We start from the raw sequence: 27153 nt of genomic DNA on the forward strand, positions 1-27153 counted from the left end.
ATGTAGGAATAGCGTAATGATGTAGGAATAGCGTAATGACGTCGGAATAGCGCAATGGCGTCGGAATAGCGCAATGATGTCGGAATAGCGTAATGATGTAGGAATAGCGTAATGATGTAGGAATAGCGTAATGACGTCGGAATAGCGCAATGGCGTCGGAATAGCGCAATGACGTAGGAATAGCGTAATGATGTAGGAATAGCGTAATGATGTAGGAATAGCGTAATGACGTCGGAATAGCGCAATGGCGTCGGAATAGCGCAATGATGGAATAGCGTAATGATGTAGGAATAGCGTAATGATGTAGGAATAGCGTAATGACGTCGAAATAGCGCAATGACGTCGGAATAGCGCAATGACGTCGGAATAGCGCAATGACGTAGGAATAGCGCAATGACGTCGGAATAGCGTAATGACGTAGGAATAGCGTAATGACGTCGAAATAGCATAATGATGTAGAAATAGCGTAATGGCGTGTGACGCGCTGAACGAGCTGTCCTCCTGTTGAATAAAGTGTGGTATAAACGAGTGTGTCGTCCTCCTATAATCCTCCTCTTCTGCGTGTGTGGAGTGGAGCAGGACGACGGCCCTCCAGTGCTGCTTCAGACGCTCACACACACACACGACTGGTTTTGGGCATTTTTACTGTGATCAATATTAGCAGCGGCACAACGGCTCATATGATCATTATCTCCAAATTATGACCAGAAATACATCAATATTAAGTCTGCTGATTAAAACACATAAAGATGTAGGAGAACAGTTATAATGCGCAGACATCAGGAAACTCTGTATATTTGTGCGGTGAGCGCATGACAAAACATCTGTTCCGATGTGAAGCTTGTGACACATAAACACACACATCATCCCGATCACATGTTTAGCGTTCATGCTAACACTACGCTCAGATTCATCAATCAGTGTGACTGAAACAGAAGTTGTGCATGTAAACGTAGCCAGTGACTCTGAAGGGTAAATGAGTGTGTGTGTGTGCAGGTGGTCATCGGCGACACTGATGTGTGTGTGTGTGTGTGTGCAGGTGGTCATCGGCGACACTGATGTGTGTGTGTGTGTGTGTGCAGGTGGTCACCGGCGGACACTGATGTGTGTGTGTGTGTGTGTGTGCAGGTGGTCACCGGCGGACACTGATGTGTGTGTGTGTGTGTGTGTGCAGGTGGTCACCGGCGGACACTGATGAGTGTGTGTGTGTGTGTGCAGGTGGTCACCGGCGGACACTGATGAGTGTGTGTGTGTGTGTGTGTGTGTGCAGGTGGTCACCGGCGGACACTGATGAGTGTGTGTGTGTGTGTGTGCAGGTGGTCGCCGGCGGACACTGATGAGTGTGTGTGTGTGTGTGCAGGTGGTCACCGGCGGACACTGATGAGTGTGTGTGTGTGTGCAGGTGGTCACCGGCGGACACTGATGAGTGTGTGTGTGTGTGTGCAGGTGGTCACCGGCGGACACTGATGAGTGTGTGTGTGTGTGTGCAGGTGGTCACCGGCGGACACTGATGTGTGTGTGTGTGTGTGTGTGCAGGTGGTCACCGGCGGACACTGATGTGTGTGTGTGTGTGTGTGTGCAGGTGGTCACCGGCGGACACTGATGAGTGTGTGTGTGTGTGTGCAGGTGGTCGCCGGCGGACACTGATGAGTGTGTGTGTGTGTGTGTGTGTGTGTGTGCAGGTGGTCACCGGCGGACACTGATGAGTGTGTGTGTGTGTGCAGGTGGTCACCGGCGGACACTGATGAGTGTGTGTGTGTGTGTGTGCAGGTGGTCACCGGCGGACACTGATGAGTGTGTGTGTGTGTGCAGGTGGTCACCGGCGGACACTGATGTGTGTGTGTGTGTGTGTGCAGGTGGTCACCGGCGGACACTGATGAGTGTGTGTGTGTGTGTGTGCAGGTGGTCACCGGCGGACACTGATGAGTGTGTGTGTGTGTGCAGGTGGTCACCGGCGGACACTGATGAGTGTGTGTGTGTGTGCAGGTGGTCACCGGCGGACACTGATGTGTGTGTGTGTGTGTGTGTGCAGGTGGTCACCGGCGGACACTGATGAGTGTGTGTGTGTGTGTGCAGGTGGTCACCGGCGGACACTATGACGTGGACTGCCGGCTGGAGGACCCTGACGGGACGGTCCTGTATAAGGAGATGAAGAAACAGTACGACAGCTTCACCTTCACCGCCTCCAGGAACGGCACACACAAGTTCTGCTTCAGCAACGAGTTCTCCACCTTCACACACAAGACCGTGTACTTCGACTTCCAAGTGGGCGACGACCCCCCGCTGTTCCCCAACGAGAACCGGGTCACGGCGCTCACGCAGGTGACACACACACACACACACACACACACACACACACACACACACTCACTCTCTCTCTCTCTCTCTCTCACACACACTCACTCTCACACACACATCACACACACACACTCTCACTCACACACACACACACACACTGTCTCTCTCGCACACACACGCACACTGTCTCTCTCGCACACAAACACACACGCGCACACACTGTCTTTCTCACACACACACACACACACACACACACACTCTATCACACACACCTGAACAATTATCGAGTGTGTAAATCTAGTGTCCGTGTGATGCTGATATCTAGGGGTGTAATGATACGTAACACATGATAATGGGTTAACAAAAAATGAACTGTTGATTAAAATGCTAAATTTGATATTACATTGTGGGTGTAAATGAATATTCTTGGACTTGATGCTGGAAACCCAAAGCACAGGACAATAGAGACGCTAGAATAACAATATTCATTATTCTGAAGCTGAAAATACAGGATTATTTTAGACGAATATGCTTGCACTCTTTCTCTGACTAGATTTATTCAATTCAGTTCAATTCAAATTTATTTGTATAGCGCTTTTCACAATACATATTGTTTCAAAGCAGCTTTACAGAAAGTGCATTTCAGAAATGTACATAGAAAAATACAGTTAGTTAATCATGCATTAATTTAGGGCATAAACATATCGCCTGCGTCGAGTCGTCTCTGCACGGGTGTTGGGGCATCTGTAGTTTCCATGGGAGGCTGGATACAAACTGGAGCTGACAATCTGTATTTACCCTCGGGACTATCCTAGGAATGACCAGAAGCCTCGAATTTAGTGATCTTAAAGAACGCGATGGATTATAGGGCGATAGAAGTTCCGTTAAATACCCAGGAGCTAAACCATTTAGGGCTTTATAGGTCAGTAGTAATACTTTGTAATTGATGCAGAACTTTATAGGTAACCAATGTAGAGATGATAGAATCGGTGTTATATGGTCATATTTACTTGATCTAGTAAGAACTCTAGCGGCTGCATTTTGGACTAACTGTAGCTTGTTTATTGAGGATGCAGGACAAACAGCTAATAAAGCATTACAGTAATCTAGTCTCGAGGTCATGAATGCATGAACTAACTTTTCTGCATCAGAAACTGATAGCATGTTACGTAGCTTAGCAATGTTTCTAAGGTGGAAAAAGGCTGTTCTTATAACATATGAAATATGATTTTCGAAAGACAAGTTGTGGTCTAATATAACACCCAGGTCTTTTACTGTAGTGGATAAAGTAACAGGACATCCTTCTAAAGTAAAGTTGTATTGTAAGAGGTTTTGCACTCACACAGTAATTTTAATTTTAGGTGAACTTTACACAATATCGTCACTGTCCACGATATAGCCTGTGTATTGTAGCATTTTTGTATTGTGATATATTGTGACCTGAGGTGATCATGTGATGATCATGTGACCTGAGGTGATCATGTGATGATCATGTGACCTGAGGTGATCATGTGCTGATCATGTGACCTGCTGATGTGTTTCAGATGGAGTCGGCCTGCGTCTCCATCCACGAGGCCCTGAAGTCTGTGATCGACTACCAGACTCACTTCCGGCTGCGCGAGGCTCAGGGCCGGAGCCGGGCCGAGGACCTCAACACCCGCGTGGCCTTCTGGTCCGTGGGCGAGGCCTTCATCCTGCTGGTGGTGAGCATCAGTCAGGTGCTCCTGCTCCGGAGCTTCTTCTCCGACAGGAAGACCACCACCACCCGCGTGGGGTCGTAGGTCATAGGTCGGGACTCACGCTCATATCCAGCAGGAGTTCTGCTGGCGGTTAATTTATTCTGTGTTGACTTTACACACGACGTGTATGTGAACGTTAGCGGATGCGAGTCGCTGTAGACCTGCTCATCATCATCATCCTCATCATCCTCATCATCCTCATCATCGTCACTCATTATTATATGAGGCTTCAGACGTTAGTCCAGTTTTCGTAGAGCCACTATTGAATACAGGAGAGCTTTATTTGCTTTGTGTTGTATTAAACAGGCATCCTTGCTAATGTTTCTCAGTCACTGTTTTCTTTTCAGGACATCTGTAATCTGTGTTTTATATCAGCTGTCTGTGTTTTAATAGTGGTGCATTGATTTCTTTACGCTGTTTGAACGGGCTAATAAACATGTGGAGGAACGTCTCCGTCTCTTCATGATCCTGCCGTCTCTCGGGAGTCATTTAAACACTGAGATCCAAACACAGCTAATCTGAGCGGCTGAAACGGCTCGTTTATTCCTGCCGGATCTGGATGTTCGTGTGTCTCAGTCTAGCGTGTGTAAACTACATCAGATCTCTGGGTGAAGGATGTGTTCTGCTCTAGTCTGGGTTAATCTCTCTAATGCTCATAATTACAGGCATCTTTGCTAATGTTTCGTAGTCACTGTTTTCTTTTTCAAGACATTGGTGTAGTTTATTATGAGTCTATACATGCCTGTTCAGAATTAAATCACATCTTGTGCTTTGAATGTCATATTATTTTAATCTGGCATGAAAGCAAACATTTTCTTCCTACAGTTTCCAAAATAGCACAGAAACGTTCAGAATCAAGTCAAGTCACCTTCATTTATAGAGATAATAGGAGATTAAAGTGACAGAGATTGTTTTGGCTTTACAGGAGATCTAGAATAAAGTTATTGTCCAGATAAAGTTAGTTTTTGATTGATTTACTTCCATTGCAAAGATCAGTTATTAACTTAGCGGCCGCTAAGTGGCGGCATGACAACACACACCGTTTAAACTGAAAACAGAAACTCTTAATGTGTTCTGGCCGTTCATTTGCAAGAATCAGTCTAACTTATAAATTTTAAAGGGACTTACTGAGCTTTGTTGTTTTTGCATACAGTATTGCCAAAGCATTATACACAACACAAGTAAAGGAGATGTACAGTATAATCTCTGCTCATCATTCGGTGCTGCAGTTCCTCGCGTGGCCTCTAGCGGGCGCTGTGAGGAAACACTCACTCACTGCAGCAACAGGCACATCTAGAGGAACATTTCAAATCGCCTCGTTCGTTTCTGTGATTTAGTCTCTCAAGGCTCATCAGTACTGAGTAAAACACTGCTCGATGAATCCCCGAGAAACGTGATGTGCGCGTGCGCGTTATTAAAAGCGCTCGGTCTCGCGTCGTGACTGTTTTCGTTTACCTTTAAATGGAGAAGGTTTGAGCGAGAGCGTGATTGGACCGTCCGGCTGTCAATCACTCGCAGGGGGCGGGGCCTTGTGTTACCGACGGGGAAAACCAGCAGTAGAGCAACAGATTCGACGAGCTGAGATATATAATTAAGATTACAGGCAGAAATGGACATTAAGCCAGAATTATGTTTATTTGGTGAAGCTGATTCTGCCTCAGTGACCATCGCGTGTGTTTGATGAGGAGGATCTCGCTCGATGTTTCAGGAAGCGGGGGAGGAAGAGCCGCAGCGACTCTATTTTTATCTTTTTGTATTATTTGGACTCGACATGAGCTAAAGATCCGTGAGGGTCTGTGTGTCTGAAACCCCGAACCAGCGGCCCGGTAACGGACACGATCGATCAGCGCGAGCGGTAAGAGCTGCGGCCTCGGGAACCGCGGAAAACACGGTTTAATGAGGGAAAACCGGAGATAAACACTGCCGTTTGATGGCAGACATACAGCCGATATGACAGAAACACTGATGAGGATAATGACCCTCTGTGTTGGTCAGATATTGGTGTATATAATGACACTCAACTGGTTAACGTTAATTGATCGTCATTCTATAGTGTGTGATTATACGTAGATGTGTCACGTGACAAAAAAATTATTTGCCAAGTATTAGTCAAATCAGCTTTATTTCTATAACAGTTGCAGCTACAGATTCTCGGTAATAAACAGGAAAATAACAGAGTCAAAGATGCAAACTTCATCAAACATGAGACTAATTCATGACATCATTCAGCTCAGTTTGTAGTTTTATAGCTGAATCAGATTTGTTTCATAATTGACGAATTTTGCAACACTGACACTGTTCTGATCTTAATAGTGACTGAATTTGTCTATTTTAAAGCTGACTTGATTGACTTGTTGTTGATTCAGTTCAGATCAATAACTGTAGTTCAATTATAAAATGAGTTTGATTCAGTTATAAAGCAGTTCCACAGAAAACAAAAGAGTCTTTAATCAGATCTGATAGTGTCATTGCAGTCAGATCAATATTACTGAATATCAAGGGTCTTTTAAATAACATTAAATAATTATTGAAAAGACTCTCTAATATTTCAGTCCTGAAGCTTCATTGTTCTGATTATTATAGCGCTCAGAATATTCCTCAAACACTACAGACACAATATATCGCAATACAAAAAATGCTACAATATGCAGGCTAATATGGTGGATCGTGACGATATTGTGTAGTTCACTCAAAATGGAAATTACTGTGTGAGAAAAAAAGTTTTCAGAGTTTTAGTGTCAGTACTACATTAAACTACTATATAATGTTGAATATAATGTATAATAATGTAATGGGGGATATTTGTGGCTCCTGATTCTGTAATGCCAAATGTCTGACGTTACCAGTAAAAAGTGTCCTACATTATTTTAAATAAATCTAGTCAGAGAAAGAGTGCAAGCATATTCGTCTAAAATAATTCTGTATTTTCAGCTTCAGAATTGTAGCCAATCACAGTCATATCCGATGAGCTCGTGAACACAATGGCCAATCAGAGGTGTTTACGATTGCGCTTAAAGCGGCACATATTTTAAATTTCAGTACCGAAGTCGCTACTCCTGTCAACACTATTAACGTGTGTGTGATTCTGACAACACTACTAACGTGTGTGTGATTCTGACAACACTACTAACGTGTGTGTGATTCTGACAACACTACTAACGTGTGTGATTCTGACAACACTACTAACGTGTGTGTGATTCTGACAACACTATTAACGTGTGTGTGATTCTGACAACACTATTAACGTGTGTGTGATTCTGACAACACTACTAACGAGTGTGTGATTCTGACAACACTACTAACGTGTGTGTGATTCTGACAACACTATTAACGTGTGTGTGATTCTGACAACACTACTAACGTGTGTGTGATTCTGACAACACTATTAACGTGTGTGTGATTCTGACAACACTACTAACGTGTGTGTGATTCTGACAACACTATTAACGTGTGTGTGATTCTGACAACACTATTAACGTGTGTGTGATTCTGACAGCACTACTAACGTGTGTGTGATTCTGACAACACTACTAACGTGTGTGATTCTGACAACACTATTAACGTGTGTGTGATTCTGACAACACTACTAACGAGTGTGTGATTCTGACAACACTACTAACGTGTGTGTGATTCTGACAACACTATTAACGTGTGTGTGATTCTGACAACACTACTAACGAGTGTGTGATTCTGACAACACTACTAACGAGTGTGTGATTCTGACAACACTACTAACGAGTGTGTGATTCTGACAACACTACTAACGTGTGTGTGATTCTGACAACACTACTAACGTGTGTGTGATTCTGACAACACTATTAACGTGTGTGTGATTCTGACAGCACTACTAACGAGTGTGTGATTCTGACAGCACTACTAACGAGTGTGTGATTCTGACAACACTACTAACGTGTGTGTGATTCTGACAACACTACTAACGTGTGTGTGATTCTGTGTGATTCTGACAGCACTACTAACGAGTGTGTGATTCTGACAGCACTACTAACGTGTGTGTGATTCTGACAGCACTACTAACGAGTGTGTGATTCTGACAACACTACTAACGAGTGTGTGATTCTGACAGCACTACTAACGAGTGTGTGATTCTGACAACACTACTAACGTGTGTGTGATTCTGACAACACTACTAACGAGTGTGTGATTCTGACAACACTACTAACGTGTGTGTGATTCTGTGTGATTCTGACAGCACTACTAACGAGTGTGTGATTCTGACAACACTACTAACGTGTGTGTGATTCTGACAACACTACTAACGAGTGTGTGATTCTGACAACACTACTAACGTGTGTGTGATTCTGTGTGATTCTGACAGCACTACTAACGAGTGTGTGATTCTGTGTGATTCTGACAGCACTACTAACGAGTGTGTGATTCTGACAGCACTACTAACGAGTGTGTGATTCTGACAACACTACTAACGTGTGTGTGATTCTGACAGCACTACTAACGAGTGTGTGATTCTGACAACACTACTAACGTGTGTGTGATTCTGACAGCACTACTAACGAGTGTGTGATTCTGACAACACTACTAACGTGTGTGTGATTCTGTGTGATTCTGACAGCACTACTAACGAGTGTGTGATTCTGACAGCACTACTAACGAGTGTGTGATTCTGACAGCACTACTAACGAGTGTGTGATTCTGACAACACTACTAACGAGTGTGTGATTCTGACAACACTACTAACGTGTGTGTGATTCTGACAGCACTACTAACGAGTGTGTGATTCTGACAGCACTACTAACGAGTGTGTGATTCTGACAACACTACTAACGTGTGTGTGATTCTGACAACACTACTAACGTGTGTGTGATTCTGACAGCACTACTAATGAGTGTGTGATTCTGACAACACTACTAACGTGTGTGTGATTCTGTGTGATTCTGACAGCACTACTAATGAGTGTGTGATTCTGACAACACTACTAACGTGTGTGTGATTCTGACAACACTATTAACGTGTGTGTGATTCTGACAACACTACTAACGAGTGTGTGATTCTGACAACACTACTAACGTGTGTGTGATTCTGACAACACTACTAACGAGTGTGTGATTCTGTGTGATTCTGACAGCACTACTAACGAGTGTGTGATTCTGACAACACTACTAACGTGTGTGTGATTCTGACAACACTACTAACGTGTGTGTGATTCTGACAACACTACTAACGTGTGTGTGATTCTGACAACACTATTAACGTGTGTGTGATTCTGACAACACTATTAACGTGTGTGTGATTCTGACAACACTATTAACGTGTGTGTGATTCTGACAACACTATTAACGTGTGTGTGATTCTGTCTGCAGGACTGAGAGCCACTCTGTGCCATGGATCTAAAAACGGCTGTTTTCAACGCGGCCCGAGACGGCAAACTGCGCCTCCTCCAGAAGCTGCTGGAGAACAAGAGCGATCACGAGGTGCTGACGCTCATGGCGGAGAAGACGAGCGGAGCCACGCCGCTGCTGATGGCGAGCCGCTACGGCCACCTGGAGCTGGTGGAGTTCCTGATGGAGCGCTGCTGCGCGCCAGTGGAGCTCGGCGGCTCCGTGAACTTCGACGGCGAGATCATCGAGGGAGCGCCTCCGCTGTGGGCCGCCTCGGCCGCCGGACACCTGAAGGTGGTGCAGTCTTTACTGGGTCACGGAGCCTCCGTCAACAACACCACGCTCACCAACTCCACCCCGCTGCGAGCCGCCTGCTTCGACGGGCACCTGGACATCGTGCGCTACCTGGTGGAGCACAGGGCGGACCTGGAGGTGGCCAACAGACACGGACACACGTGCCTGATGATCTCCTGCTATAAAGGCCATCGAGAGATCGCGCAGTTCCTGCTGGAGAGGGGAGCCGACGTCAACCGCAAGAGCGTCAAAGGTACCAGACGCTAACCCTACGCTATGGGGTGTAACGATACCCTCGTGTCACGATTCAGTTAAGCCTAACCCTAACCCTAACCCTTGCTAGTTAAGCCTAACCCTAACCCAACCGCAAGAGCGTCAAAGGTACCAGACGCTAACTCTACGCTATGGGGTGTAACGATACCCTCGTGTCACGATTCAGTTAAGCCTAACCCTAACCCTAACCCAACCGCAAGAGCGTCAAAGGTACCAGACGCTAACTCTACGCTACGGGGTGTAACGATACCCTCGTGTCACGATTCAGTTAAGCTTGCTAGTTAAGCCTAACCCTAACCCTTGCTAGTTAAGCCTAACCCTAACCCAACCGCAAGAGCGTCAAAGGTACCAGATGCTAACTCTACGCTACGGGGTGTAACGATACCCTCGTGTCACGATTCAGTTAAGCTTGCTACGATAGTCGGTGTTGACGGTGTTCAGAAGCAACACCGGTTACATCGCTTGCCCACCGCGGCACCGTCCATGTGATTATTTAGTGCACTTGGAGAACAGACACTATTAAACTGAACGTGTCTGCTTAATAAATCGTGAGCCGAAAGAGTCGCAGCACAGGTCAGCGACAGGAGTCAGATCTCATTAATCAGGAGAGCGAGGAGCTGACTGACAAGATGATGGCGGAAATATAAAAGCGCCTATTTAAGCAAATTTGTCATCGTACTGTTTTGTTGTTGTGTTTTTCATCAAGAATAATTGGCTAATGAACTCACCAATTAAGCAATCTGCGCCCGAATTGGCGCTAATTTGAAAGGGAAACTAAAATGCGCACGTGTCCGCGGGAGCGTGCAGAACAGAGCCGGCGTTTGCAGCTCATTCCTATGGAAAACCGTTTGCTCTATTCTGCTCGCTTCGCTCAAATTAGCGCCAGTTCGGGGCGGATTGCTGGAGCGGTGAGTTCATTAGCCTATTATTTTTAGTGAAAAACACAACAACAAAACACTGCTGCTCCGCACCATTATGAATGCCCATGCGGACGCGCACATTTAACTTTTGCGATACTCCAAGACAATACAATCAATAGATCAGATTTCCCCCTAAAACCGGACAGGAGGAGCTCTGGGAAAGGAATCGGTCCAGTCGCACCCCAAAGATTTGTTGGGAGGCTCTAGGACTGACTCCAGTCCCACAGAACCGATCTGGTCAGTTTCACACTAAACTGAACATGATAATGGGTTAACAAAAAATGAACTGTTGATTAAAATGCTAAATTTGATATTACATTGTGGGTGTAAATGAATATTCTTGGACTTGATGCTGGAAACCCAAAGCACAGGACAATAGAGACGCCAGAATAACAATATTCATGATTCTGAAGCTGAAAATACAGGATTATTTTAGACGAATATGCTTGCACTCTTTCTCTGACTAGATATATTTAAAATAATGTAGGACACTTTTTACTGGTAACGTCAGACATTTGGCATTACAGAATCAGGAGCCACAAATATCCCCCATTACATTATTATACTTTATTTTCAACATTATACAGTAGTTTAATGTAGTACTGACACTAAAACTTTGAAATCTTGAATTTTTTACTCGCACAGTAATTTCCATTTTGTAATCGCAATATATTGTAACTATCCATGATACATATTGATGCATTTTTTAATTGAGATATATTGTGACACCCCTACTATGCAAACCTTTGTGCTGATGATTAATTATTATACAAATGACTGCGATTTAAAGATTTAATTCTGTTTTGTTATTACGTTATTTGCTTTCTTGTAATCGTATATAATAATGATGATGACGATAAAAAATTGGCACCACCAGATTTACTTTAATGCTGTGAAAAATTAATTATTTAATGCAGTCTGAAAGGAAGACCTTTGGTATATTAGCGTTCTTTAAACCAGGTTTTCACCAAACCAGCCGAACTCGCCAGAGAAACCTGTCCGATAACAGGACCAGCGGAGAAACCTGTCCGATAACAGGACCAGCGGAGAAACCTGTCCGATAACAGGACCAGCGGAGCCCGAGACCAGTGGCCTGAGACCAGTGGCCTGAGACCCGCCAGTCTGAACCCGCCTTTCTCTGGACTCGTTCTTTTTCCTTTCGTTTATCAGCACGGAGAGCCGAGAAAAATTCGGAAAAGTGGAAATAAAGTGCCAAATAAAGTAAAGTGAAATAAAGTGTAAAATAATGTGATTTAATAGTGGGAAGACACTGTTTAACGGGTAGGGTTAGGGATTATGGGACAGGGACAAGTAATGTAATGTAATTTAATCCTAAAAAGGCAGCAGACATTTATGATTTTAACAAATATAATAATATACACTGAATATGATGTTATTTTTACATATTGTTTCATAATATTCTACAATACACTTAGGGTTACAATCTGCCACAATTTACACAGTATAAATATCATTTAACTGGGGCAAAAATAAGACTTTTAGTTGCTATTTACACTGCAAAATAGCCGCTGCCTTTTCAAATGCTTTGATTAAAGTGTAAACTGCACAATTGTTGCGGTTTAGATCAAATAATCACAATTAGACTGTTGAGAATGCGAACACAAATGAATTCATACAAATGTTTATTCTCTTTGAACAACTGGTAATATATGAACGAAGCAGCAACGATTCTCCCAGATATCAGACAGGCCGTTTCATGGAAATGAATGGCATACATAAATTCCCAGCATTGCCAATATTTTGGACTTCATCAATTAGACTCATTGTGAACTCATAGTGATCAGGTCATCCCAATGTTCCAGATTGTAAGCGAGTCCGTTTGGTTCTGATTGTGCTGCACATTTAAATCTACACTGCAAAAAGTGCCTTTCTTACTTAGTGTTTTTGTCTTGTTTCCAGTCCAAATATCTAAATCTTAAATCCAGATGCAGTTGCTCATTATCATTAAAAGAGACGGGTCGGAACTGTTTTTGACGAGGTAATAAGCGTGTTGTTTTACACACCCATTGAGGAGTTTTAACCAAAGTATGTTACAAACTTTACGCTAAGACCCTAAAGAAACGGGCATCCGACGACCCCTTCAAGAAGTTGTAGATATTTGGACTGGAAACGACAAAAACACCAAGTAAGAAAAGCATGTTCTGCAGTGTGTCTCTGGTGTTTGCTGTGGTGTTCATCAGTGTGTCTCTGACGCAGGGAACACGGCTCTCCACGACTGCGCCGAGTCCGGGAGCCTGGAGATCATGAAGATGCTCCTGAAGTACGGCGCCAGCATGGAGAAGGACGGGTACGGGATGACTCCGCTGCTGTCCGCCAGCGTGACGGGCCACACCAACATCGTGGACTTCCTCACCACGCACCCGCACACGGGCCGGGCCGAGCGCATCAACGCCCTGGAGCTGCTGGGCGCCACGTTCGTGGACAAGAAGCGGGATCTGCTGGGAGCGCTGAAGTACTGGAAGAGGGCCATGGACTCGCGGCACAGCGACTCGACCCACGTGCTCTCGAAGGACGAGCCCAAGCCGGTGCCGGCGTACGATTACACCAGAGAAGTGAACAGTTTAGAGGAGCTGGAGGCGCTGATCGCGGACCCGGATGACATGCGCATGCAGGCGCTGCTGATCCGAGAGCGCATCCTCGGCCCGGCGCACCCCGACACCTCCTACTACATCCGCTACCGGGGAGCCGTGTACGCAGACTCGGGGAACTTCGAGAGATGCATCAAGCTGTGGAAGTACGCGTTAGACATGCAGCAGAACAACCTGGACCCGCTGAGCCCGATGACGGCCAGCAGTCTCCTCTCCTTCGCAGAACTCTTCTCCTTCATGCTGCAGGACCGGGCCAAGGGCCTGCTGGGAACCTCCGTGTCCTTCGACGAGCTCATGGAGATCCTCAGCAAGAGCGTGCTGGAGATCGAGCGAGCCGTGAAGAGGCCCGGCCCGGACCCGGCCCAGCTCGGCAAGGTTCTGTCCATCATCCTGCACCTCATCTGCCTGCTGGAGAAGGTGCCGTGTGCCGTGGAGCAGGACCACTTCAAGAAGGAGACCATCTACAAATTCCTGAAGCTGCAGGCGTGTGGGAAGAACGGGTTCAGCCCGCTTCACCTGGCCGTGGACCGCAACACCACCTGTGTGGGCCGATACCCCGTCTGCAAGTTCCCCTCCTTCCAGGTAGGGCTGTGCATGAATAACCCATCTGTGATTATTATTCAAAAAATAAAAATACTCTTAGAATTTTCCTACGTTGCTTTGCTGTAAATGCAGTGAATCCATGATGAATCCCAAGCGCTAAAACTCGCAGTTAGGGTTAAATGCACTGGGTGGCGCTGTGGAGCGTTGATTGTATTTGATCACATAATGTCGTCGTCTGCCTCGCGAAGTTTGGTATTACTTAGATGAAAATTATCTTACAAAATTGAATCACTTTTGATCAAATGAATGAATGAAACTGAGTTATCATAATATCTCCACAATGAGAAATCACATCCACACACAGCCGTCGACTGAGGAGAGACGTGTCCATATCCCCGAGCGCAGGCGAGCGCAGCTGAACACGAGTGAGCCGAGAGGATCGCAGCTATCAGAGAGCAAAATGATCTCGAGACGCATGATCTGCTTTCGTCAAGTGAGACCGGTTGAAGAACAGAGAACACGCAGTGCTGTTAGAAACTTCGCTTCGCACACCGTTCTCTGTGTCTCTGGAACGTCCGTCAGCGCAGCCGTTCTCTCACTCAAGCATGTGGATATTACTGTGTTTCTCAACTATATAAACCTGATAACCATACGCTGACTCGAGTGTATATGTACGTTCTGCTTTATTAGCGTTTTATTCCGGTCGCGCTGCTTGAGCTTAGATACTTTTGTTCTTTATATTTTTTGTTTACACAATATTGTTTAATGTTTTCAACTAAAAGAAAACGATAAGATATAACATATAAGCTTGTTTTGTAAATTGCCTAATCGTAAACTTGATGAATAAAAAATAATGTATTTAAAGGGGTGGTATAATGCCCCTTTTCACAAGATGTAAAATAAGTCTCTGGTGTCCCCAGAGTGTGTTTATGAAAAATTAGCTCAAAATACCCCACAGATGATTTTTTTAGAGCATGTTAAAAGTGTCCCTTTTTGAGTGTTAGTAAAAACGCATCGTTTTGCGTGTGTCCCTTTAAATGCAAATGAGCTGCTGCTCCCAGCACAGAGGGCGGAGTTTCTAGAACTCAAACCGGAGTCAGACAATGATAGAAAGACTCAAGAAGAAGTGACAACTTGTAGAATGCAACAGGACTTTTCTGAATGGTTAGTTGATGAATTTATGTTGCTGATGTGGAGTTAACTATCTTCATGTCTTTGATTAGCATATTCTGTCATGATAATCTATAAATCGCTTGTTTGGGAACTGTTGTAAGATGCCTAAAGAGTGAAATGCTATTGCATTTGTGTTGCGTACTGTATTGCATGTGAAAAGACGGAAGTGACAGCTTGAGCTTGAACTCACAAATGTGCTCGACTACAACAACTCTTCCTCTTCTCAATATGAACTGCGTGTTCCCGGGGGCAGGGTTTATGTAAATTAGGGTTAGTGATGTCACTAACCCGGGAGGAATCTTGTGTAGTCCCTACCAGTTGTTTGTTGTAGTCCTTAAAAAAACGATTTCTTTAAAAGCAAATCTCTCCCTTTGCTTTAAACTTTGAGCATTGTAACTTTGCAGATGTTGTTTATGCTCAAACAGCAACATTACACACTAACTAAAGTTAGAAAAGTGAAATCATAATCAACCACCCCTTTAAATAAAGGCATATTTGAATATTCTATTTTTATGAGCTCATATATTTGAAAACCGTATTTTTGAAAGTGTCCCTCCCTCCTCCCAGGTGACGTCGATCCTGCTGGAGTGCGGCGCGGACGTGAACTCTCGGGATCAGGACGACAACAGCCCGCTCCACGTGGCGGCGTCCAACAACCACCCCGACATCATGAACCTGCTGATCTCCTGCGGCACGCACTTCGACAGCACCAACTCCTTCAAGCAGACGGCCTGCGATCTGCTGGACGAGAAGGAGATGGCCAAGAACCTGATCCAGCCCATCAACCACACCACCCTGCAGTGTCTGGCCGCGCGCGCCATCGTCAAACACGGCCTGGCGTACCGCGGAAACATCCCCGAGCGGCTCGAGGCCTTCGTGCTGCTGCACAGATAGTGACTCGGCTCTGGCTGGGCTCCGGCTGTGTCTCGGCTGGGTTTCGGCTGGGCTCTGGCTGGGCTCCGGTTGGGTCTCGGCTGGGCTCCGGTTGGGTCTCGGCTGGGCTCCGGTTGGGTCTCGGCTGGGTTTCGGCTGGGTTTCGGCTGAGTCTCGGCTGGGCTCCGGCTAGGTCTCGGCTGGACTTCGGCTGGGCTCCGGCTGATTGGCATGCAACGCTTCCAACAGAGTCCTACCATCTTTGCCCGGATTCCTGTTGAATTTGTTCTGTGTTTCTTGCCGCTTGTCGACAGGTTTGCTTTCTCTTTCTATCTCTATGCAAAGACGGTAGGACCCGCCAGACCCGTCCTCGACCCGCCGGTTCCCTGCGCTGGTTCCGTTTCTCCAGTGGACTGGAATGCTGTCATCGCTCCCCTCCAGCATAAACGAGCATTACAATGATGATGTGTGCTTAATGTTTGCAGATACCATAAGTGCTTTTATTCTTCCTATGCACAGGCTGTATATCGGGACTGTTCTGTGTTACTGGATTGTGCCACGTGTTCATGTCAATGCCTGTTTTTTGTTACTATACATTAATCTATTTCTTCACCGTCTCCTAATCTCGATCATGAACTGGTTAAATCGCCTGTTTAGCCGTCAGGACCGAGGAAGTGTGTCTCTTTTGAATCTTTGATCTTTGAACCCGGACGAGCTGTAAAAACCAAACCATTGGCCCTATAGTTATTGCACCGCATGAGCTGAAGTTTAACGGTTTACAGACATAGAAATATTATACCGACGTTAGCTTGAAGTCGAGTTTATTTTGTGGTGATGATGATGATGATGATGATGATGATGAATCTTCAGCTCTGTGTAGTTTAAGTTCAACTTTACATTTGTGCAGTTTGAACTCAAGGGCTTCTGATTCTTTTACAGGCACAATACACTAGTAAATGAAACAAATGTACAGTCAAAAGGACTTGCACTTTATTGCAGTGAAATTTGATATTCATATTACAATAGCATAAAGCTTGTTGATGTCCTTAGAGCATAATTGATAATAAACCTCTGTTGCACTCGAGTTTTGGTCCCTGTTTTTCCCTCCTGACTTCTTCCGTCGTGTGACGAACATCAGTGCTTTTCTCAATGCTCACTTCACTTTTATAAGTGCCGTTTTACAACGACTTTGAATCATTTGATGATGATTTAATCTTCTACAGACATAAATACGTGCTGAAGGGCCGTAACATCACAGCCAGTGAGCTGAAACTAGTGCTTTACTCATTTAAATGCTTTTATATTTTGTCAGTGTGGGAGCCAATGTTTTTTGGGTGTATATGTCTAGAAAATAGAGCGATGGGAGGAGTTTTATTTGCTTGTTTTCCTTGTTCTCTCTGAAGAATGATTGGCCGGAGCAATGACTCCGTGTGATCCGCGTTTCATTCCTGCATTTCCCCGTTGGACCGTCTGCACTCTTTCTCCATTGAAATATCCTTAAAGTCAGAATGAAACTATTTTCTTAGTTTTTGGTCTTTTTTGAACATGGTTCATCTGTGCATTTATTTTCATATACGTGTAATCTTTAATCATAATGTCCTCCTGTGATGGACTCACTCTTCACAAGCCACTCAACAACTGATGGATGAAAGCCTTTGACCATTCATTAATTTTCTTGTTTTATAATCATTTACCTTGGAAATGTCAAAAAGCTTTATTTATGTTTGTTGCAAAGCCATTTACAGTCTAGTGTTTAATCATGATGCAAGGCTTGCTAACACTAACCCTAACATACAAACTGATCGCAGTTATATCCCAGATCCCAGAACCAGTCAGATGTGTTTGGAGCACCAGTCTGTGTTTTTCTGCACGTTTGTGTTTTTGGTTTATAAGCAAGCAGACAGTCATTACCATGTCACCTTTATTTATACAGCACTTTTAACAGTACAGTGTGCCTCAAAGCAGCTTTACAGTGATAATAGGACATTACCATCATCGTTTACTCTTCCAAACCCTGATTTCTCGGGATGTCCGAGTAAAATGTCCATATCAGATGCTTCAGGTTGGAGGGACATAAAGCTTGGAACCACAAACATCGACTGGTATTCATACAGTGACCTTTGAGCAGGACAGGCATATTTAATGTTTTACACATGAAAGGGTTTTAATGCGTATCTCTAACCGCTAGTTCACGCCACCTCTAATGCTGAGTTTATGGACTATCATCTTCAATATTACTGTCTTTTATTAATCTTGAGGATCATACCGCTTGACTTTCTGTGTTTTTCTTTCGGGAGTCGACACGTGACACTTAGCCTACTTTTGTCATGTCTTTAAATAACCTTAAATAATGTCCCGCTCAGAATCTGTCCTACATAAAGGCCTACATCAGTTTCCACAGGTGCAGACGAGCCTCTTCCGGCTGAAGCGTGTGCTGGGATCCGTGTGCTTGACGTGTGTGTGTCAGCAGAAGAACATCACACACTCTGAAAGAGATCTGGCTCTGATATAAACCAAATTATCAGTTGAAGAAGTTTGTCACAAATGTTTTGCTCTTGGCTTGTCATTATATTGTGCAGTGATTGTTCTTCACTTGTTCCTGTTTAAAGCTGATTCTGTTCAAACATCTGAACTCAGATCAGCGTGAAGAACTTCTAGATTCAGCATTTGTGCTTCTGGAAACTTCCAAATCTGCAATCAAGCATTCAGGTTGGTCCAAGTGACACTGATGTTTCCACAGTTGACATTTTAACGAATGGGCCTGAAACATGACAAGACCTGCTATTGGTTAAACCTTAAACTAAATCTTTACTCAGTCAAATGTTATAAATGAATATCTGCGTTATTAAGTGTATATATTCACACAATGAACTTCCTGAAAACCCTTTGAAACAGGCACAGATGACCAATTATTTAGTGATAAAAATAGCTTTTAAATAATTAGCTGATAACAGCCCAAAGAATGTTTATGTTGTTAATCTTCAAGACACTGTGAGTTAAAGTGTTTGTTTGTTCATTTCTTCAGCTCCACTGTTAAAAAGAAATAAATTTCATACAGTATTATTATTTTTCTCTCTTTCTGAGGCTGAAAGTTGGAAAGTGAGACTGTAAACGAGTCCTCGAGGCTCAATCTATTAAAGCTCCTAAGATAATTAACCTGTCTTCATCAATCACATCCCAATATCTCGCTCATGAGTGTTTCTATTCTGCATTTAATGCCACAACACTTGTTAGATCATCTCTGTGAGAAAAAGATGGAGGACCTGCGCCTAGACACGACCTCAACGCATGATGTAGTCAGCCGGATCCGGGCCGTATCCAGATCAGATGGAGGACCTGCGCCTAGACACGACCACAACGCATGATGTAGACAGCCGGATCCGGGCCGTATCCAGATCAGATGGAGGACCTGCGCCTAGACACGACCACAACGCATGATGTAGACAGCCGGATCCGGGCCGCATCCAGATCAGATGGAGGACCTGCGCCTAGACACGACCACAACACATGATGTAGTCAGCCGGATCCGGGCCGCATCCAGATCAGATGGAGGACCTGCGCCTAGACACGACCACAACGCATGATGTAGACAGCCGGATCCGGGCCGCATCCAGATCAGATGGAGGACCTGCGCCTAGACACGACCACAACACATGATGTAGTCAGCCGGATCCGGGCCGTATCCAGATCAGATGGTGGACCTCCACCTAGACACGACCACAACGCATGATGTAGTCAGCCGGATCCGGGCCGCATCCAGATCAGATGGAGGACCTGCGCCTAGACACGACCACAACGCATGATGTAGACAGCCGGATCCGGGCCGCATCCAGATCAGATGGAGGACCTGCGCCTAGACACGACCACAACGCATGATGTAGACAGCCGGATCCGGGCCGCATCCAGATCAGATGGAGGACCTGCGCCTAGACACGACCACAACGCATGATGTAGTCAGCCGGATCCGGGCCGTATCCAGATCAGATGGAGGACCTGCGCCTAGACACGACCACAACACATGATGTAGTCAGCCGGATCCGGGCCGCATCCAGATCAGATGGAGGACCTGCGCCTAGACACGACCACAACGCATGATGTAGACAGCCGGATCCGGGCCGCATCCAGATCAGATGGAGGACCTGCGCCTAGACACGACCACAACGCATGATGTAGACAGCCGGATCCGGGCCGCATCCAGATCAGATGGAGGACCTGCGCCTAGACACGACCACAACGCATGATGTAGTCAGCCGGATCCGGGCCGTATCCAGATCAGATGGTGGACCTCCACCTAGACACGACCACAACGCATGATGTAGACAGCCGGATCCGGGCCGTATCCAGATCAGATGGAGGACCTGCGCCTAGACACGACCACAACGCATGATGTAGACAGCCGGATCCGGGCCGCATCCAGATCAGATGGAGGACCTGCGCCTAGACACGACCACAACACATGATGTAGTCAGCCGGATCCGGGCCGCATCCAGATCAGATGGAGGACCTGCGCCTAGACACGACCACAACACATGATGTAGTCAGCCGGATCCGGGCCGCATCCAGATCAGATGGAGGACCTGCGCCTAGACACGACCACAACGCATGATGTAGACAGCCGGATCCGGGCCGCATCCAGATCAGATGGAGGACCTGCGCCTAGACACGACCACAACACATGATGTAGTCAGCCGGATCCGGGCCGTATCCAGATCAGATGGAGGACCTGCGCCTAGACACGACCACAACACATGATGTAGTCAGCCGGATCCGGGCCGCATCCAGATCAGATGGAGGACCTGCGCCTAGACACGACCACAACACATGATGTAGACAGCCGGATCCGGGCCGTATCCAGATCAGATGGAGGACCTGCGCCTAGACACGACCACAACACATGATGTAGACAGCCGGATCCGACCACAACACATGATGTAGTCAGCCGGATCCGGGCCGCATCCAGATCAGATGGAGGACCTGCGCCTAGACACGACCACAACTACAGAGCGGCTATATATAAATTAACTAAATTAACTTTTTACAACAGAAATCATCACTGAACTTACTCAAGCTGGGCTATGATACTATTTTCTTCTAGATCTGCTGTACAGCCGAAACAAACTGTGTTGCATTATTTTTCTGTTATCTCTGTAAAGCTCCTTTGAAACAATCTGCATTGTAAAAAGCGCTAAATAAATAAAGGTGACTTGAAGTCAATGGCTGCCATCAGATGTTTGGTCACCAACATTCTTCAAAATATCTTATTTTTTGTTCAACAGAAGAACAACATGAGGGCGAGTAAATGATGACAAGAGTTTTAATGTAAGGGTGAACTGTCCCTTTAAGGCAGTTTGGGCAGACGTTGTAAATGAGTCGTTGCCATGGCAACAGTTCAGACAAAGCCGCCACGGATCATTCCCTGCTTACTGACATGATTTTAGCGCGATATCTCTACATGATTATGATTATATGAGGTGCTTGAGTTTAATTATTATTGCATTCGGGTGTTAACATTGATCTTCTCTCGCTTTGATCGCGCGCGCTGTTAATTTGGCCGAATGTCTGCCTCGGATTTTCTACGGGAAGCGGAAAGTCTCAGAAGATTGTGAGTTAATTCATGTTTATTCTGTTAACAGAGAGACTCACGTGTCTTTATGGTTTATTACTGTCTTCATACACACAGGCTGAGTAAAGAGGAGCGCGAGGCGATCAGTCGACAGGGTCTCAGAGAGACTTTCAGCGAGTTTCACGAGCTCAACGATCAGCTGCATCTGCGCCTGCGCGCCGACAGTAAACACACACACACACACACACACACACACACACGTGACCTGCTGCTTCCCGCCTCACTGACGGGTTTATCTACAGTTAGGCCATTTCTGCCACAATAAACAAATACATGCTTTTGTAAAGGACATGTATGATATTGTGACATACTAAGCAAGCATAATTATGAGATTTAATGTCCCAGACAGCAACATAGTGTTGGCCCAGATCCGGCCCACATCTGGGCCGTGTGGAATCCATGTGTACCAGATGTGGGCCGGATCTGGGCCGACATGTTGTTGTCTGGGGTTGAAATGATGACAAAAGTAGAAATTATGACAAAAAGTTGTCACAATTTCGACTTTTTAATCTCATAATCATGACTTTGTATGTCATAATTTAAACTTTTATCTCAAAATATAGAATAATTATGATTTACCAAGAGAGGCAGCTCATTGCAGAACAAATGGGTGGAGCTTCTGTCTCGCTCCTCCTCCTTTAGACATCCAGCGCATGTAATTAGGGCCTAATCATAGACTGTAAGGGCTTGTGCGGCACGCTTGGGCCTAATGGGTGGAGCTAGAATATCCAACCACACCCACAACTCATCCCTCCATCCATTACACTTCCAGAGAGGAGGGGCTGGATGTCATGTGACTCGACAGACTTGTTTTCTAACGCTTGATTTTTTTTCTTATGTGGCAGAAATGGGCTTCCGTAGTGATGTGTGTTGATCTGTTCGTTCAGTCTCAGGACGGAATATTAATATCAGTGTTTGTCCATCAGTCATGAAAGTCCAACAGCAGCTGCAGAAACTCAAGAATGGCATCTTCAGATTCCAGCAGCAGCTCATGGACACCAAACCGTCTCCAGATGGTAAGACTGACCATCAGATTAAATTGGGGACATTTAATTTAATATTCAGCAATATTATTGATCTCCTGCTCTGACTCCATTATATGAGAACTGAACTGAGCTGGACGATGACATCACGGTTTTCTCCAGAGTGGATCATGAACTAAATTAATAACTTTTTTACAACAAAAAGGAAACATCACTGAACTGACTTAAGCTGGACTGAGATGCTGTTTTCTTCTGGAAACAAACTTTGTTGCATTATTCTCCTGTTATCGCAGTAAAGCTGCTGTGAAACACTCTGTGTTGTGAAGAGCGCTGTAAATAAATGTGACTTGACTCAGACCCGTTTCCCACAGAACTGAGGGTTAGGGTTAGCCAGAACTGAGGGTTAGGGTTAGCCAGAACTGAGGGTTAGGGTTAGCCAGAACTGAGGGTTAGGGTTAGCCAGAACTGAGGGTTAGGGTTAGCCAGAACTGAGGGTTAGGGTTAGGGTTAGCCAGAACTGAGGGTTAGGGTTAGGGTTAGCCAGAACTGAGGGTTAGGGTTAGGGTTAGCCAGAACTGAGGGTTAGGGTTAGGGTTAGCCAGAACTGAGGGTTAGGGTTAGGGTTAGCCAGAACTGAGGGTTAGGGTTAGCCAGAACTGTTGTGTTTAAAACATGCGTGTGTGAATTTCAGTGGTTGACAGATTGAGAGACACCATGACAGACATTGAGACGTCCATCAACATGTTCAAAGACACACAGCATCAAAGGTACAAGACTCTCACACACACACTCCTCTGTAGTTTCGCTCTCTCACTCTCTCTCACACACACTCCTCTGTAGTTTCGAGGAGCTGCTGAAGGACGAGCGGATCGTCTGGCAGGAGATCGGTGTGTTGGAGAGGAAGATTGAGGCGTGGCGTGTGCCTGTGAGAGCCGAGGTCCGTGTTCCCGGCGCCGGCCCGGACCGCAGGAGTGCCGACACACACAGGTGCACAAGATACACAACTCCCTTACTCCAGTGAAGTACAGATACTACCGGTCAAATATTACTCCATTACAAGTAAAAGTTGTAAAGACCGATTTTTACTGAAGTAAAAGTACAGAAGTACTTGTTTTTAAAAGGACTTGAGTATCAAAAGTAAGTGCGTTGTTTTATTATTGTTGCATTGTTACAGCACCTCATGCCTCTGAAGCCGTGAATACACTGACCAGTTTGTAGGATCTGTGGAATTAAGAGCTTTTAGAATGTTATAAAACCTATAGAAATTAAACAACTGAATTGACAAAAAACAGACAGCCATAATCATCTAACACTCCTTCCACCCCCACAACAGAAGTGCACATCTGTGTGTCCATTCATGCTCATTGAATCAAGTGGTCTGTAAAAATCCAACCTGCTTTAAAACCCACCATATCTGTATAACTGAATAACAGCAAAACTGCTTTAAGAAGCAGCGAAACAGAAAGTGTTTGCATGGATGCACTGCGCCGAGGATCTGTCTTCGTTTATTTCGCCACCAGTTGATTAGTGTTCAAAGAAAATGATGGGCAATCGCAGAACTTCACGACACGTGACCCTAACACCGTGTCCAAACCAGACGCCATGCGATAAGATTCCAGCGGCAAATAATGTGTCTGTCCACACTAGATGCGACGCGACTGCGAGATGCGTCAAAATCAATCAAAACCCACAGCCAATCAGAGCAGCGTGTGGGCGGAGTCTCGCGGCACCAGAGCGTGATCCTGACGGCACTCGCAAGAACATGGATAAGCAGCTACATAATCAAATTCACAAATATTAAACCATTTAAACATTATTCAAATACATAGGCTACTGAGTTACTAAACCAATCTTTATCAAATAATACACTTGTTTGTTCACAGTTTGAACGTTCTTGTTTCCATTTGTTTAATTTTAAGATCTGAGGTGAATTATCCATTGTTGCTTTTACAGCCTCAAAGCTGGAGCACTAAATGATATTCAGTCACATTTCACGCTTTTAGCATTAAAGCACATAAACAGCACCTGAGATTATCATCGCCACACTTTGTGTTTGTTGTTCCAGCACGACGTCACAGAAAAATAGAAACCGTTTCTAAAATAGAATCGTCGCGGCTGGATAGGACAAACACTGATTAACATGGAGAAGAACCTTTTATTGCGTGTCGCGGCGTCGCGTCGCGTGTAGTTAGGACACGGTGTAAGAGTGATTACTGATAGGCTGTCTCTCACATGCAACGATCCAATCACGTTTTAGAGACGGAAAAAGATCATACCCTGACTAGTAACTACTTTAACTAACATAACTACTTTCTACTCAATGACCTTGACAGAATTGTAGTGGAGTAAAAAGTACGATATGTCTGTCAAATGTAGTGAAGTTAAAGTAAAAAGTTTCCAGAAAAAAATACTCAAGTAAAGTACAGATACTTCAAAAGTGTAGTTACAGTCCTCCAGTAAATGTGGTTGGTCCCTGTCCCCCTGTGACGTCAGGAGTGTCCCGGTGGAGCTGGCGGCGCTGGACTCGTTCCTCCAGCGCACTGGGTCACGGGGCGGCTGGGACGAGCTGGACCACCGGAGCTTCCTCAGCGTCTGGACCAAGCACAGCGGGAAACACTCCTTCATACGGGAAGCAGGGCTTTATTTGCCTGGGAAGAGCGAGGAAGACCTGAAGCAGCACGAGCTGTGGTTCCTGGAGCTGCGGCGCCTGCAGGAGAAGAAGAGAGAGGTGACCTCTGACCTCTAGGGGCTCTAAACACTCGGTGCAATGCAGCGCCAGGCTGGATCATATGGTGGAATCCGGCTTGTCCTGTAGATGGTCGGCTTGCGCTTTAACCTCACACACACACACAGCTTTTGCTCCAGAGAAGTGTTCAGTTTTTCCGCTTGCTAATTCCCTCACGTGAATAGCGAATCCGCCATGGCGCGAGCGCAACTGGCTTTTAAAGGGAATGGGAGAAGAGACTCTGATTGGTTTATTTCATGTTATGCCCAAAACACACCCATTACTCATTAAGAGAATAGAGACAAAACACACCCATTACTCATTAAGAGAAAATAGACGACCCTTTTAGACCATGTGCCGGGAGCGCCGACCATTTTTCTCGTCGTTAAACTAGCAAAAGTGGATTCGGACACGCCCTGAGTGCACTTGTGCCGTGTGCTAAAGAGCATGAGCTTAGATTGTTAAAATAGGGCCCTCAGGGTTGAACTGATGAATGAACAGACGGAAGGTTGATCTCTTTTTAAAAAAGACACTCTGCAGATTATTGATGAAGCGATAACACATAAAGAACATAAAGAAGTTTAAGTTTACCGAAAAGCAAAAGATTTTTATTTTATTCAAATTACATATTTTACAGAGTCTAAAATTGTTATAAAATCTAAGCCATGTGTCTAACCTAGTAGTTGTGGTCCAAATGTAAAGTTGATATCACAAAACTATATCACTTCTTTCATAAAACAGTCACCATAATTGAAACCTTGAGTTTTTCAATGATAGGTGTTTTGTCAAGTTTAGAAAAATATTAGATTAAAAAATTATAATCTTAAAGTCCCCCTGTAGTCTTTTTTTTCCTTAAAACTCATCTTTGATCACCAAAATGACATATTTAAACGTTTTTTGCTTTAAAAAAATTCTTCATGCCTTAAAATATCTTGAATGTAACTCGACACCCTCGCCTCATTTAGTATATGGGGTTCTATGAATATGCAAATGAGCCCCGCCTCCACTCACTCACTCAGCTCAGAGATCCACTGGTTGACGATCACACGTTGATCTGATTGGTTACAAGGTAGTTTGTGACGTCAGAAACACCAGCGATTTCAAAGCGTGTTTTTGAGACTGTCTTTGGTTCACTGCAGTTTTAAGGAGGAAATACTCAGCAATGGAGTCGACTTATGAATTTACACATGGTTTGTCTTAAAGCGTATTAAAAACACCACATAGAAAGCTTGATTTTCACCACAGGGTGACTTTAAAATCAGTCAAATTGATAGAATATGAAAGATGACGCTGCCCACTAGGGGGAGGAGCCAGCGAACATGATTTAAAGTACCATTTCCATGTTAACGCGTTCCATGTTTGTCCAATTTCAAAACGGTTTCTACAGGATGATTTTTGAGTGTTTAAGCTTTCCAATGATCCTATTCAATTCAATTCACATTTATTTATATAGCGCTTTTCACAACACACATCGTTTCAAAGCAGCTTTACAGGAAATGCACAAGTCTACATTACAATTTACAGTGATCTGATATCAGAGGAAACTGTCTAAGTTATGTATTCCAGAAATGTACATATACAAAATCACAGTTAGCTAAAAATGTATTAATTTAAACAATGTAATAATTTAAGGCAGAAACAATGAGCTCATTGAAGTAACGAATACTTGTTTGTTAACAAATGATTATGACATTTAGAAAAATGTAGCATTGGTGCATGTTGATGCAGAGTTGTGTCATCTGAAGT

General features: G+C 44.8%; 3 protein-coding genes across 4 annotated transcripts in view; all 3 read left to right on the plus strand.

The window, feature by feature from the left end:
• Positions 1-4503, plus strand: part of tmed7 (transmembrane p24 trafficking protein 7) — a 5830-nt gene extending 1327 nt beyond the window's left edge. For both annotated transcript variants that reach the window (XM_084087396.1, XM_084087395.1), the window contains exons 3-4: positions 2077-2322; positions 3843-4503. In XM_084087396.1, coding sequence (XP_083943522.1) covers positions 2077-2322; positions 3843-4079 — 483 coding nt within the window. In that variant the 3' untranslated portion in view covers positions 4080-4503. The remainder of the gene's footprint in view (positions 1-2076; positions 2323-3842) is intronic.
• An 801-nt stretch (positions 4504-5304) lies between these two features.
• Positions 5305-17160, plus strand: fem1c (fem-1 homolog c). The gene is made up of 4 exons (XM_084087729.1): positions 5305-5892; positions 9374-9938; positions 13096-14069; positions 15771-17160. Exons 2-4 carry the CDS (start codon positions 9395-9397, stop codon positions 16095-16097), a joined length of 1845 nt encoding a protein of 614 aa, XP_083943855.1. The 5' UTR covers positions 5305-5892; positions 9374-9394; the 3' UTR covers positions 16098-17160.
• A 4298-nt stretch (positions 17161-21458) lies between these two features.
• On the plus strand, positions 21459-25428 carry ccdc112 (coiled-coil domain containing 112; the record flags this gene model as incomplete). The annotated part of the gene is made up of 6 exons (XM_084138770.1): positions 21459-21678; positions 21757-21863; positions 22626-22715; positions 23374-23449; positions 23523-23669; positions 25176-25428. The coding sequence occupies exons 1-6, from the start codon at positions 21632-21634 to the stop codon at positions 25426-25428; spliced, it is 720 nt and encodes a 239-aa protein (XP_083994896.1). The 5' UTR covers positions 21459-21631.
• Positions 25429-27153: the final 1725 nt, after the last annotated feature.

This window comes from Abramis brama (assembly GCF_963993115.1).
Source record: "Abramis brama genome assembly, chromosome: 16".
In the NCBI taxonomy this organism is placed as follows: domain Eukaryota; kingdom Metazoa; phylum Chordata; class Actinopteri; order Cypriniformes; family Leuciscidae; genus Abramis; species Abramis brama.

Bases quoted from the DNA above. Each gene is read 5' to 3' on its own strand.
- fem1c (XM_084087729.1), top strand. From the start codon at position 9,395: ATGGATCTAAAAACGGCTGTTTTCAACGCGGCCCGAGACGGCAAACTG. The intron at 9,939-13,095 runs GTACCAGACGCT...TCTCTGACGCAG, and splicing joins CAACCGCAAGAGCGTCAAAG to GGAACACGGCTCTCCACGAC. The intron at 14,070-15,770 runs GTAGGGCTGTGC...CCCTCCTCCCAG, and splicing joins GCAAGTTCCCCTCCTTCCAG to GTGACGTCGATCCTGCTGGA.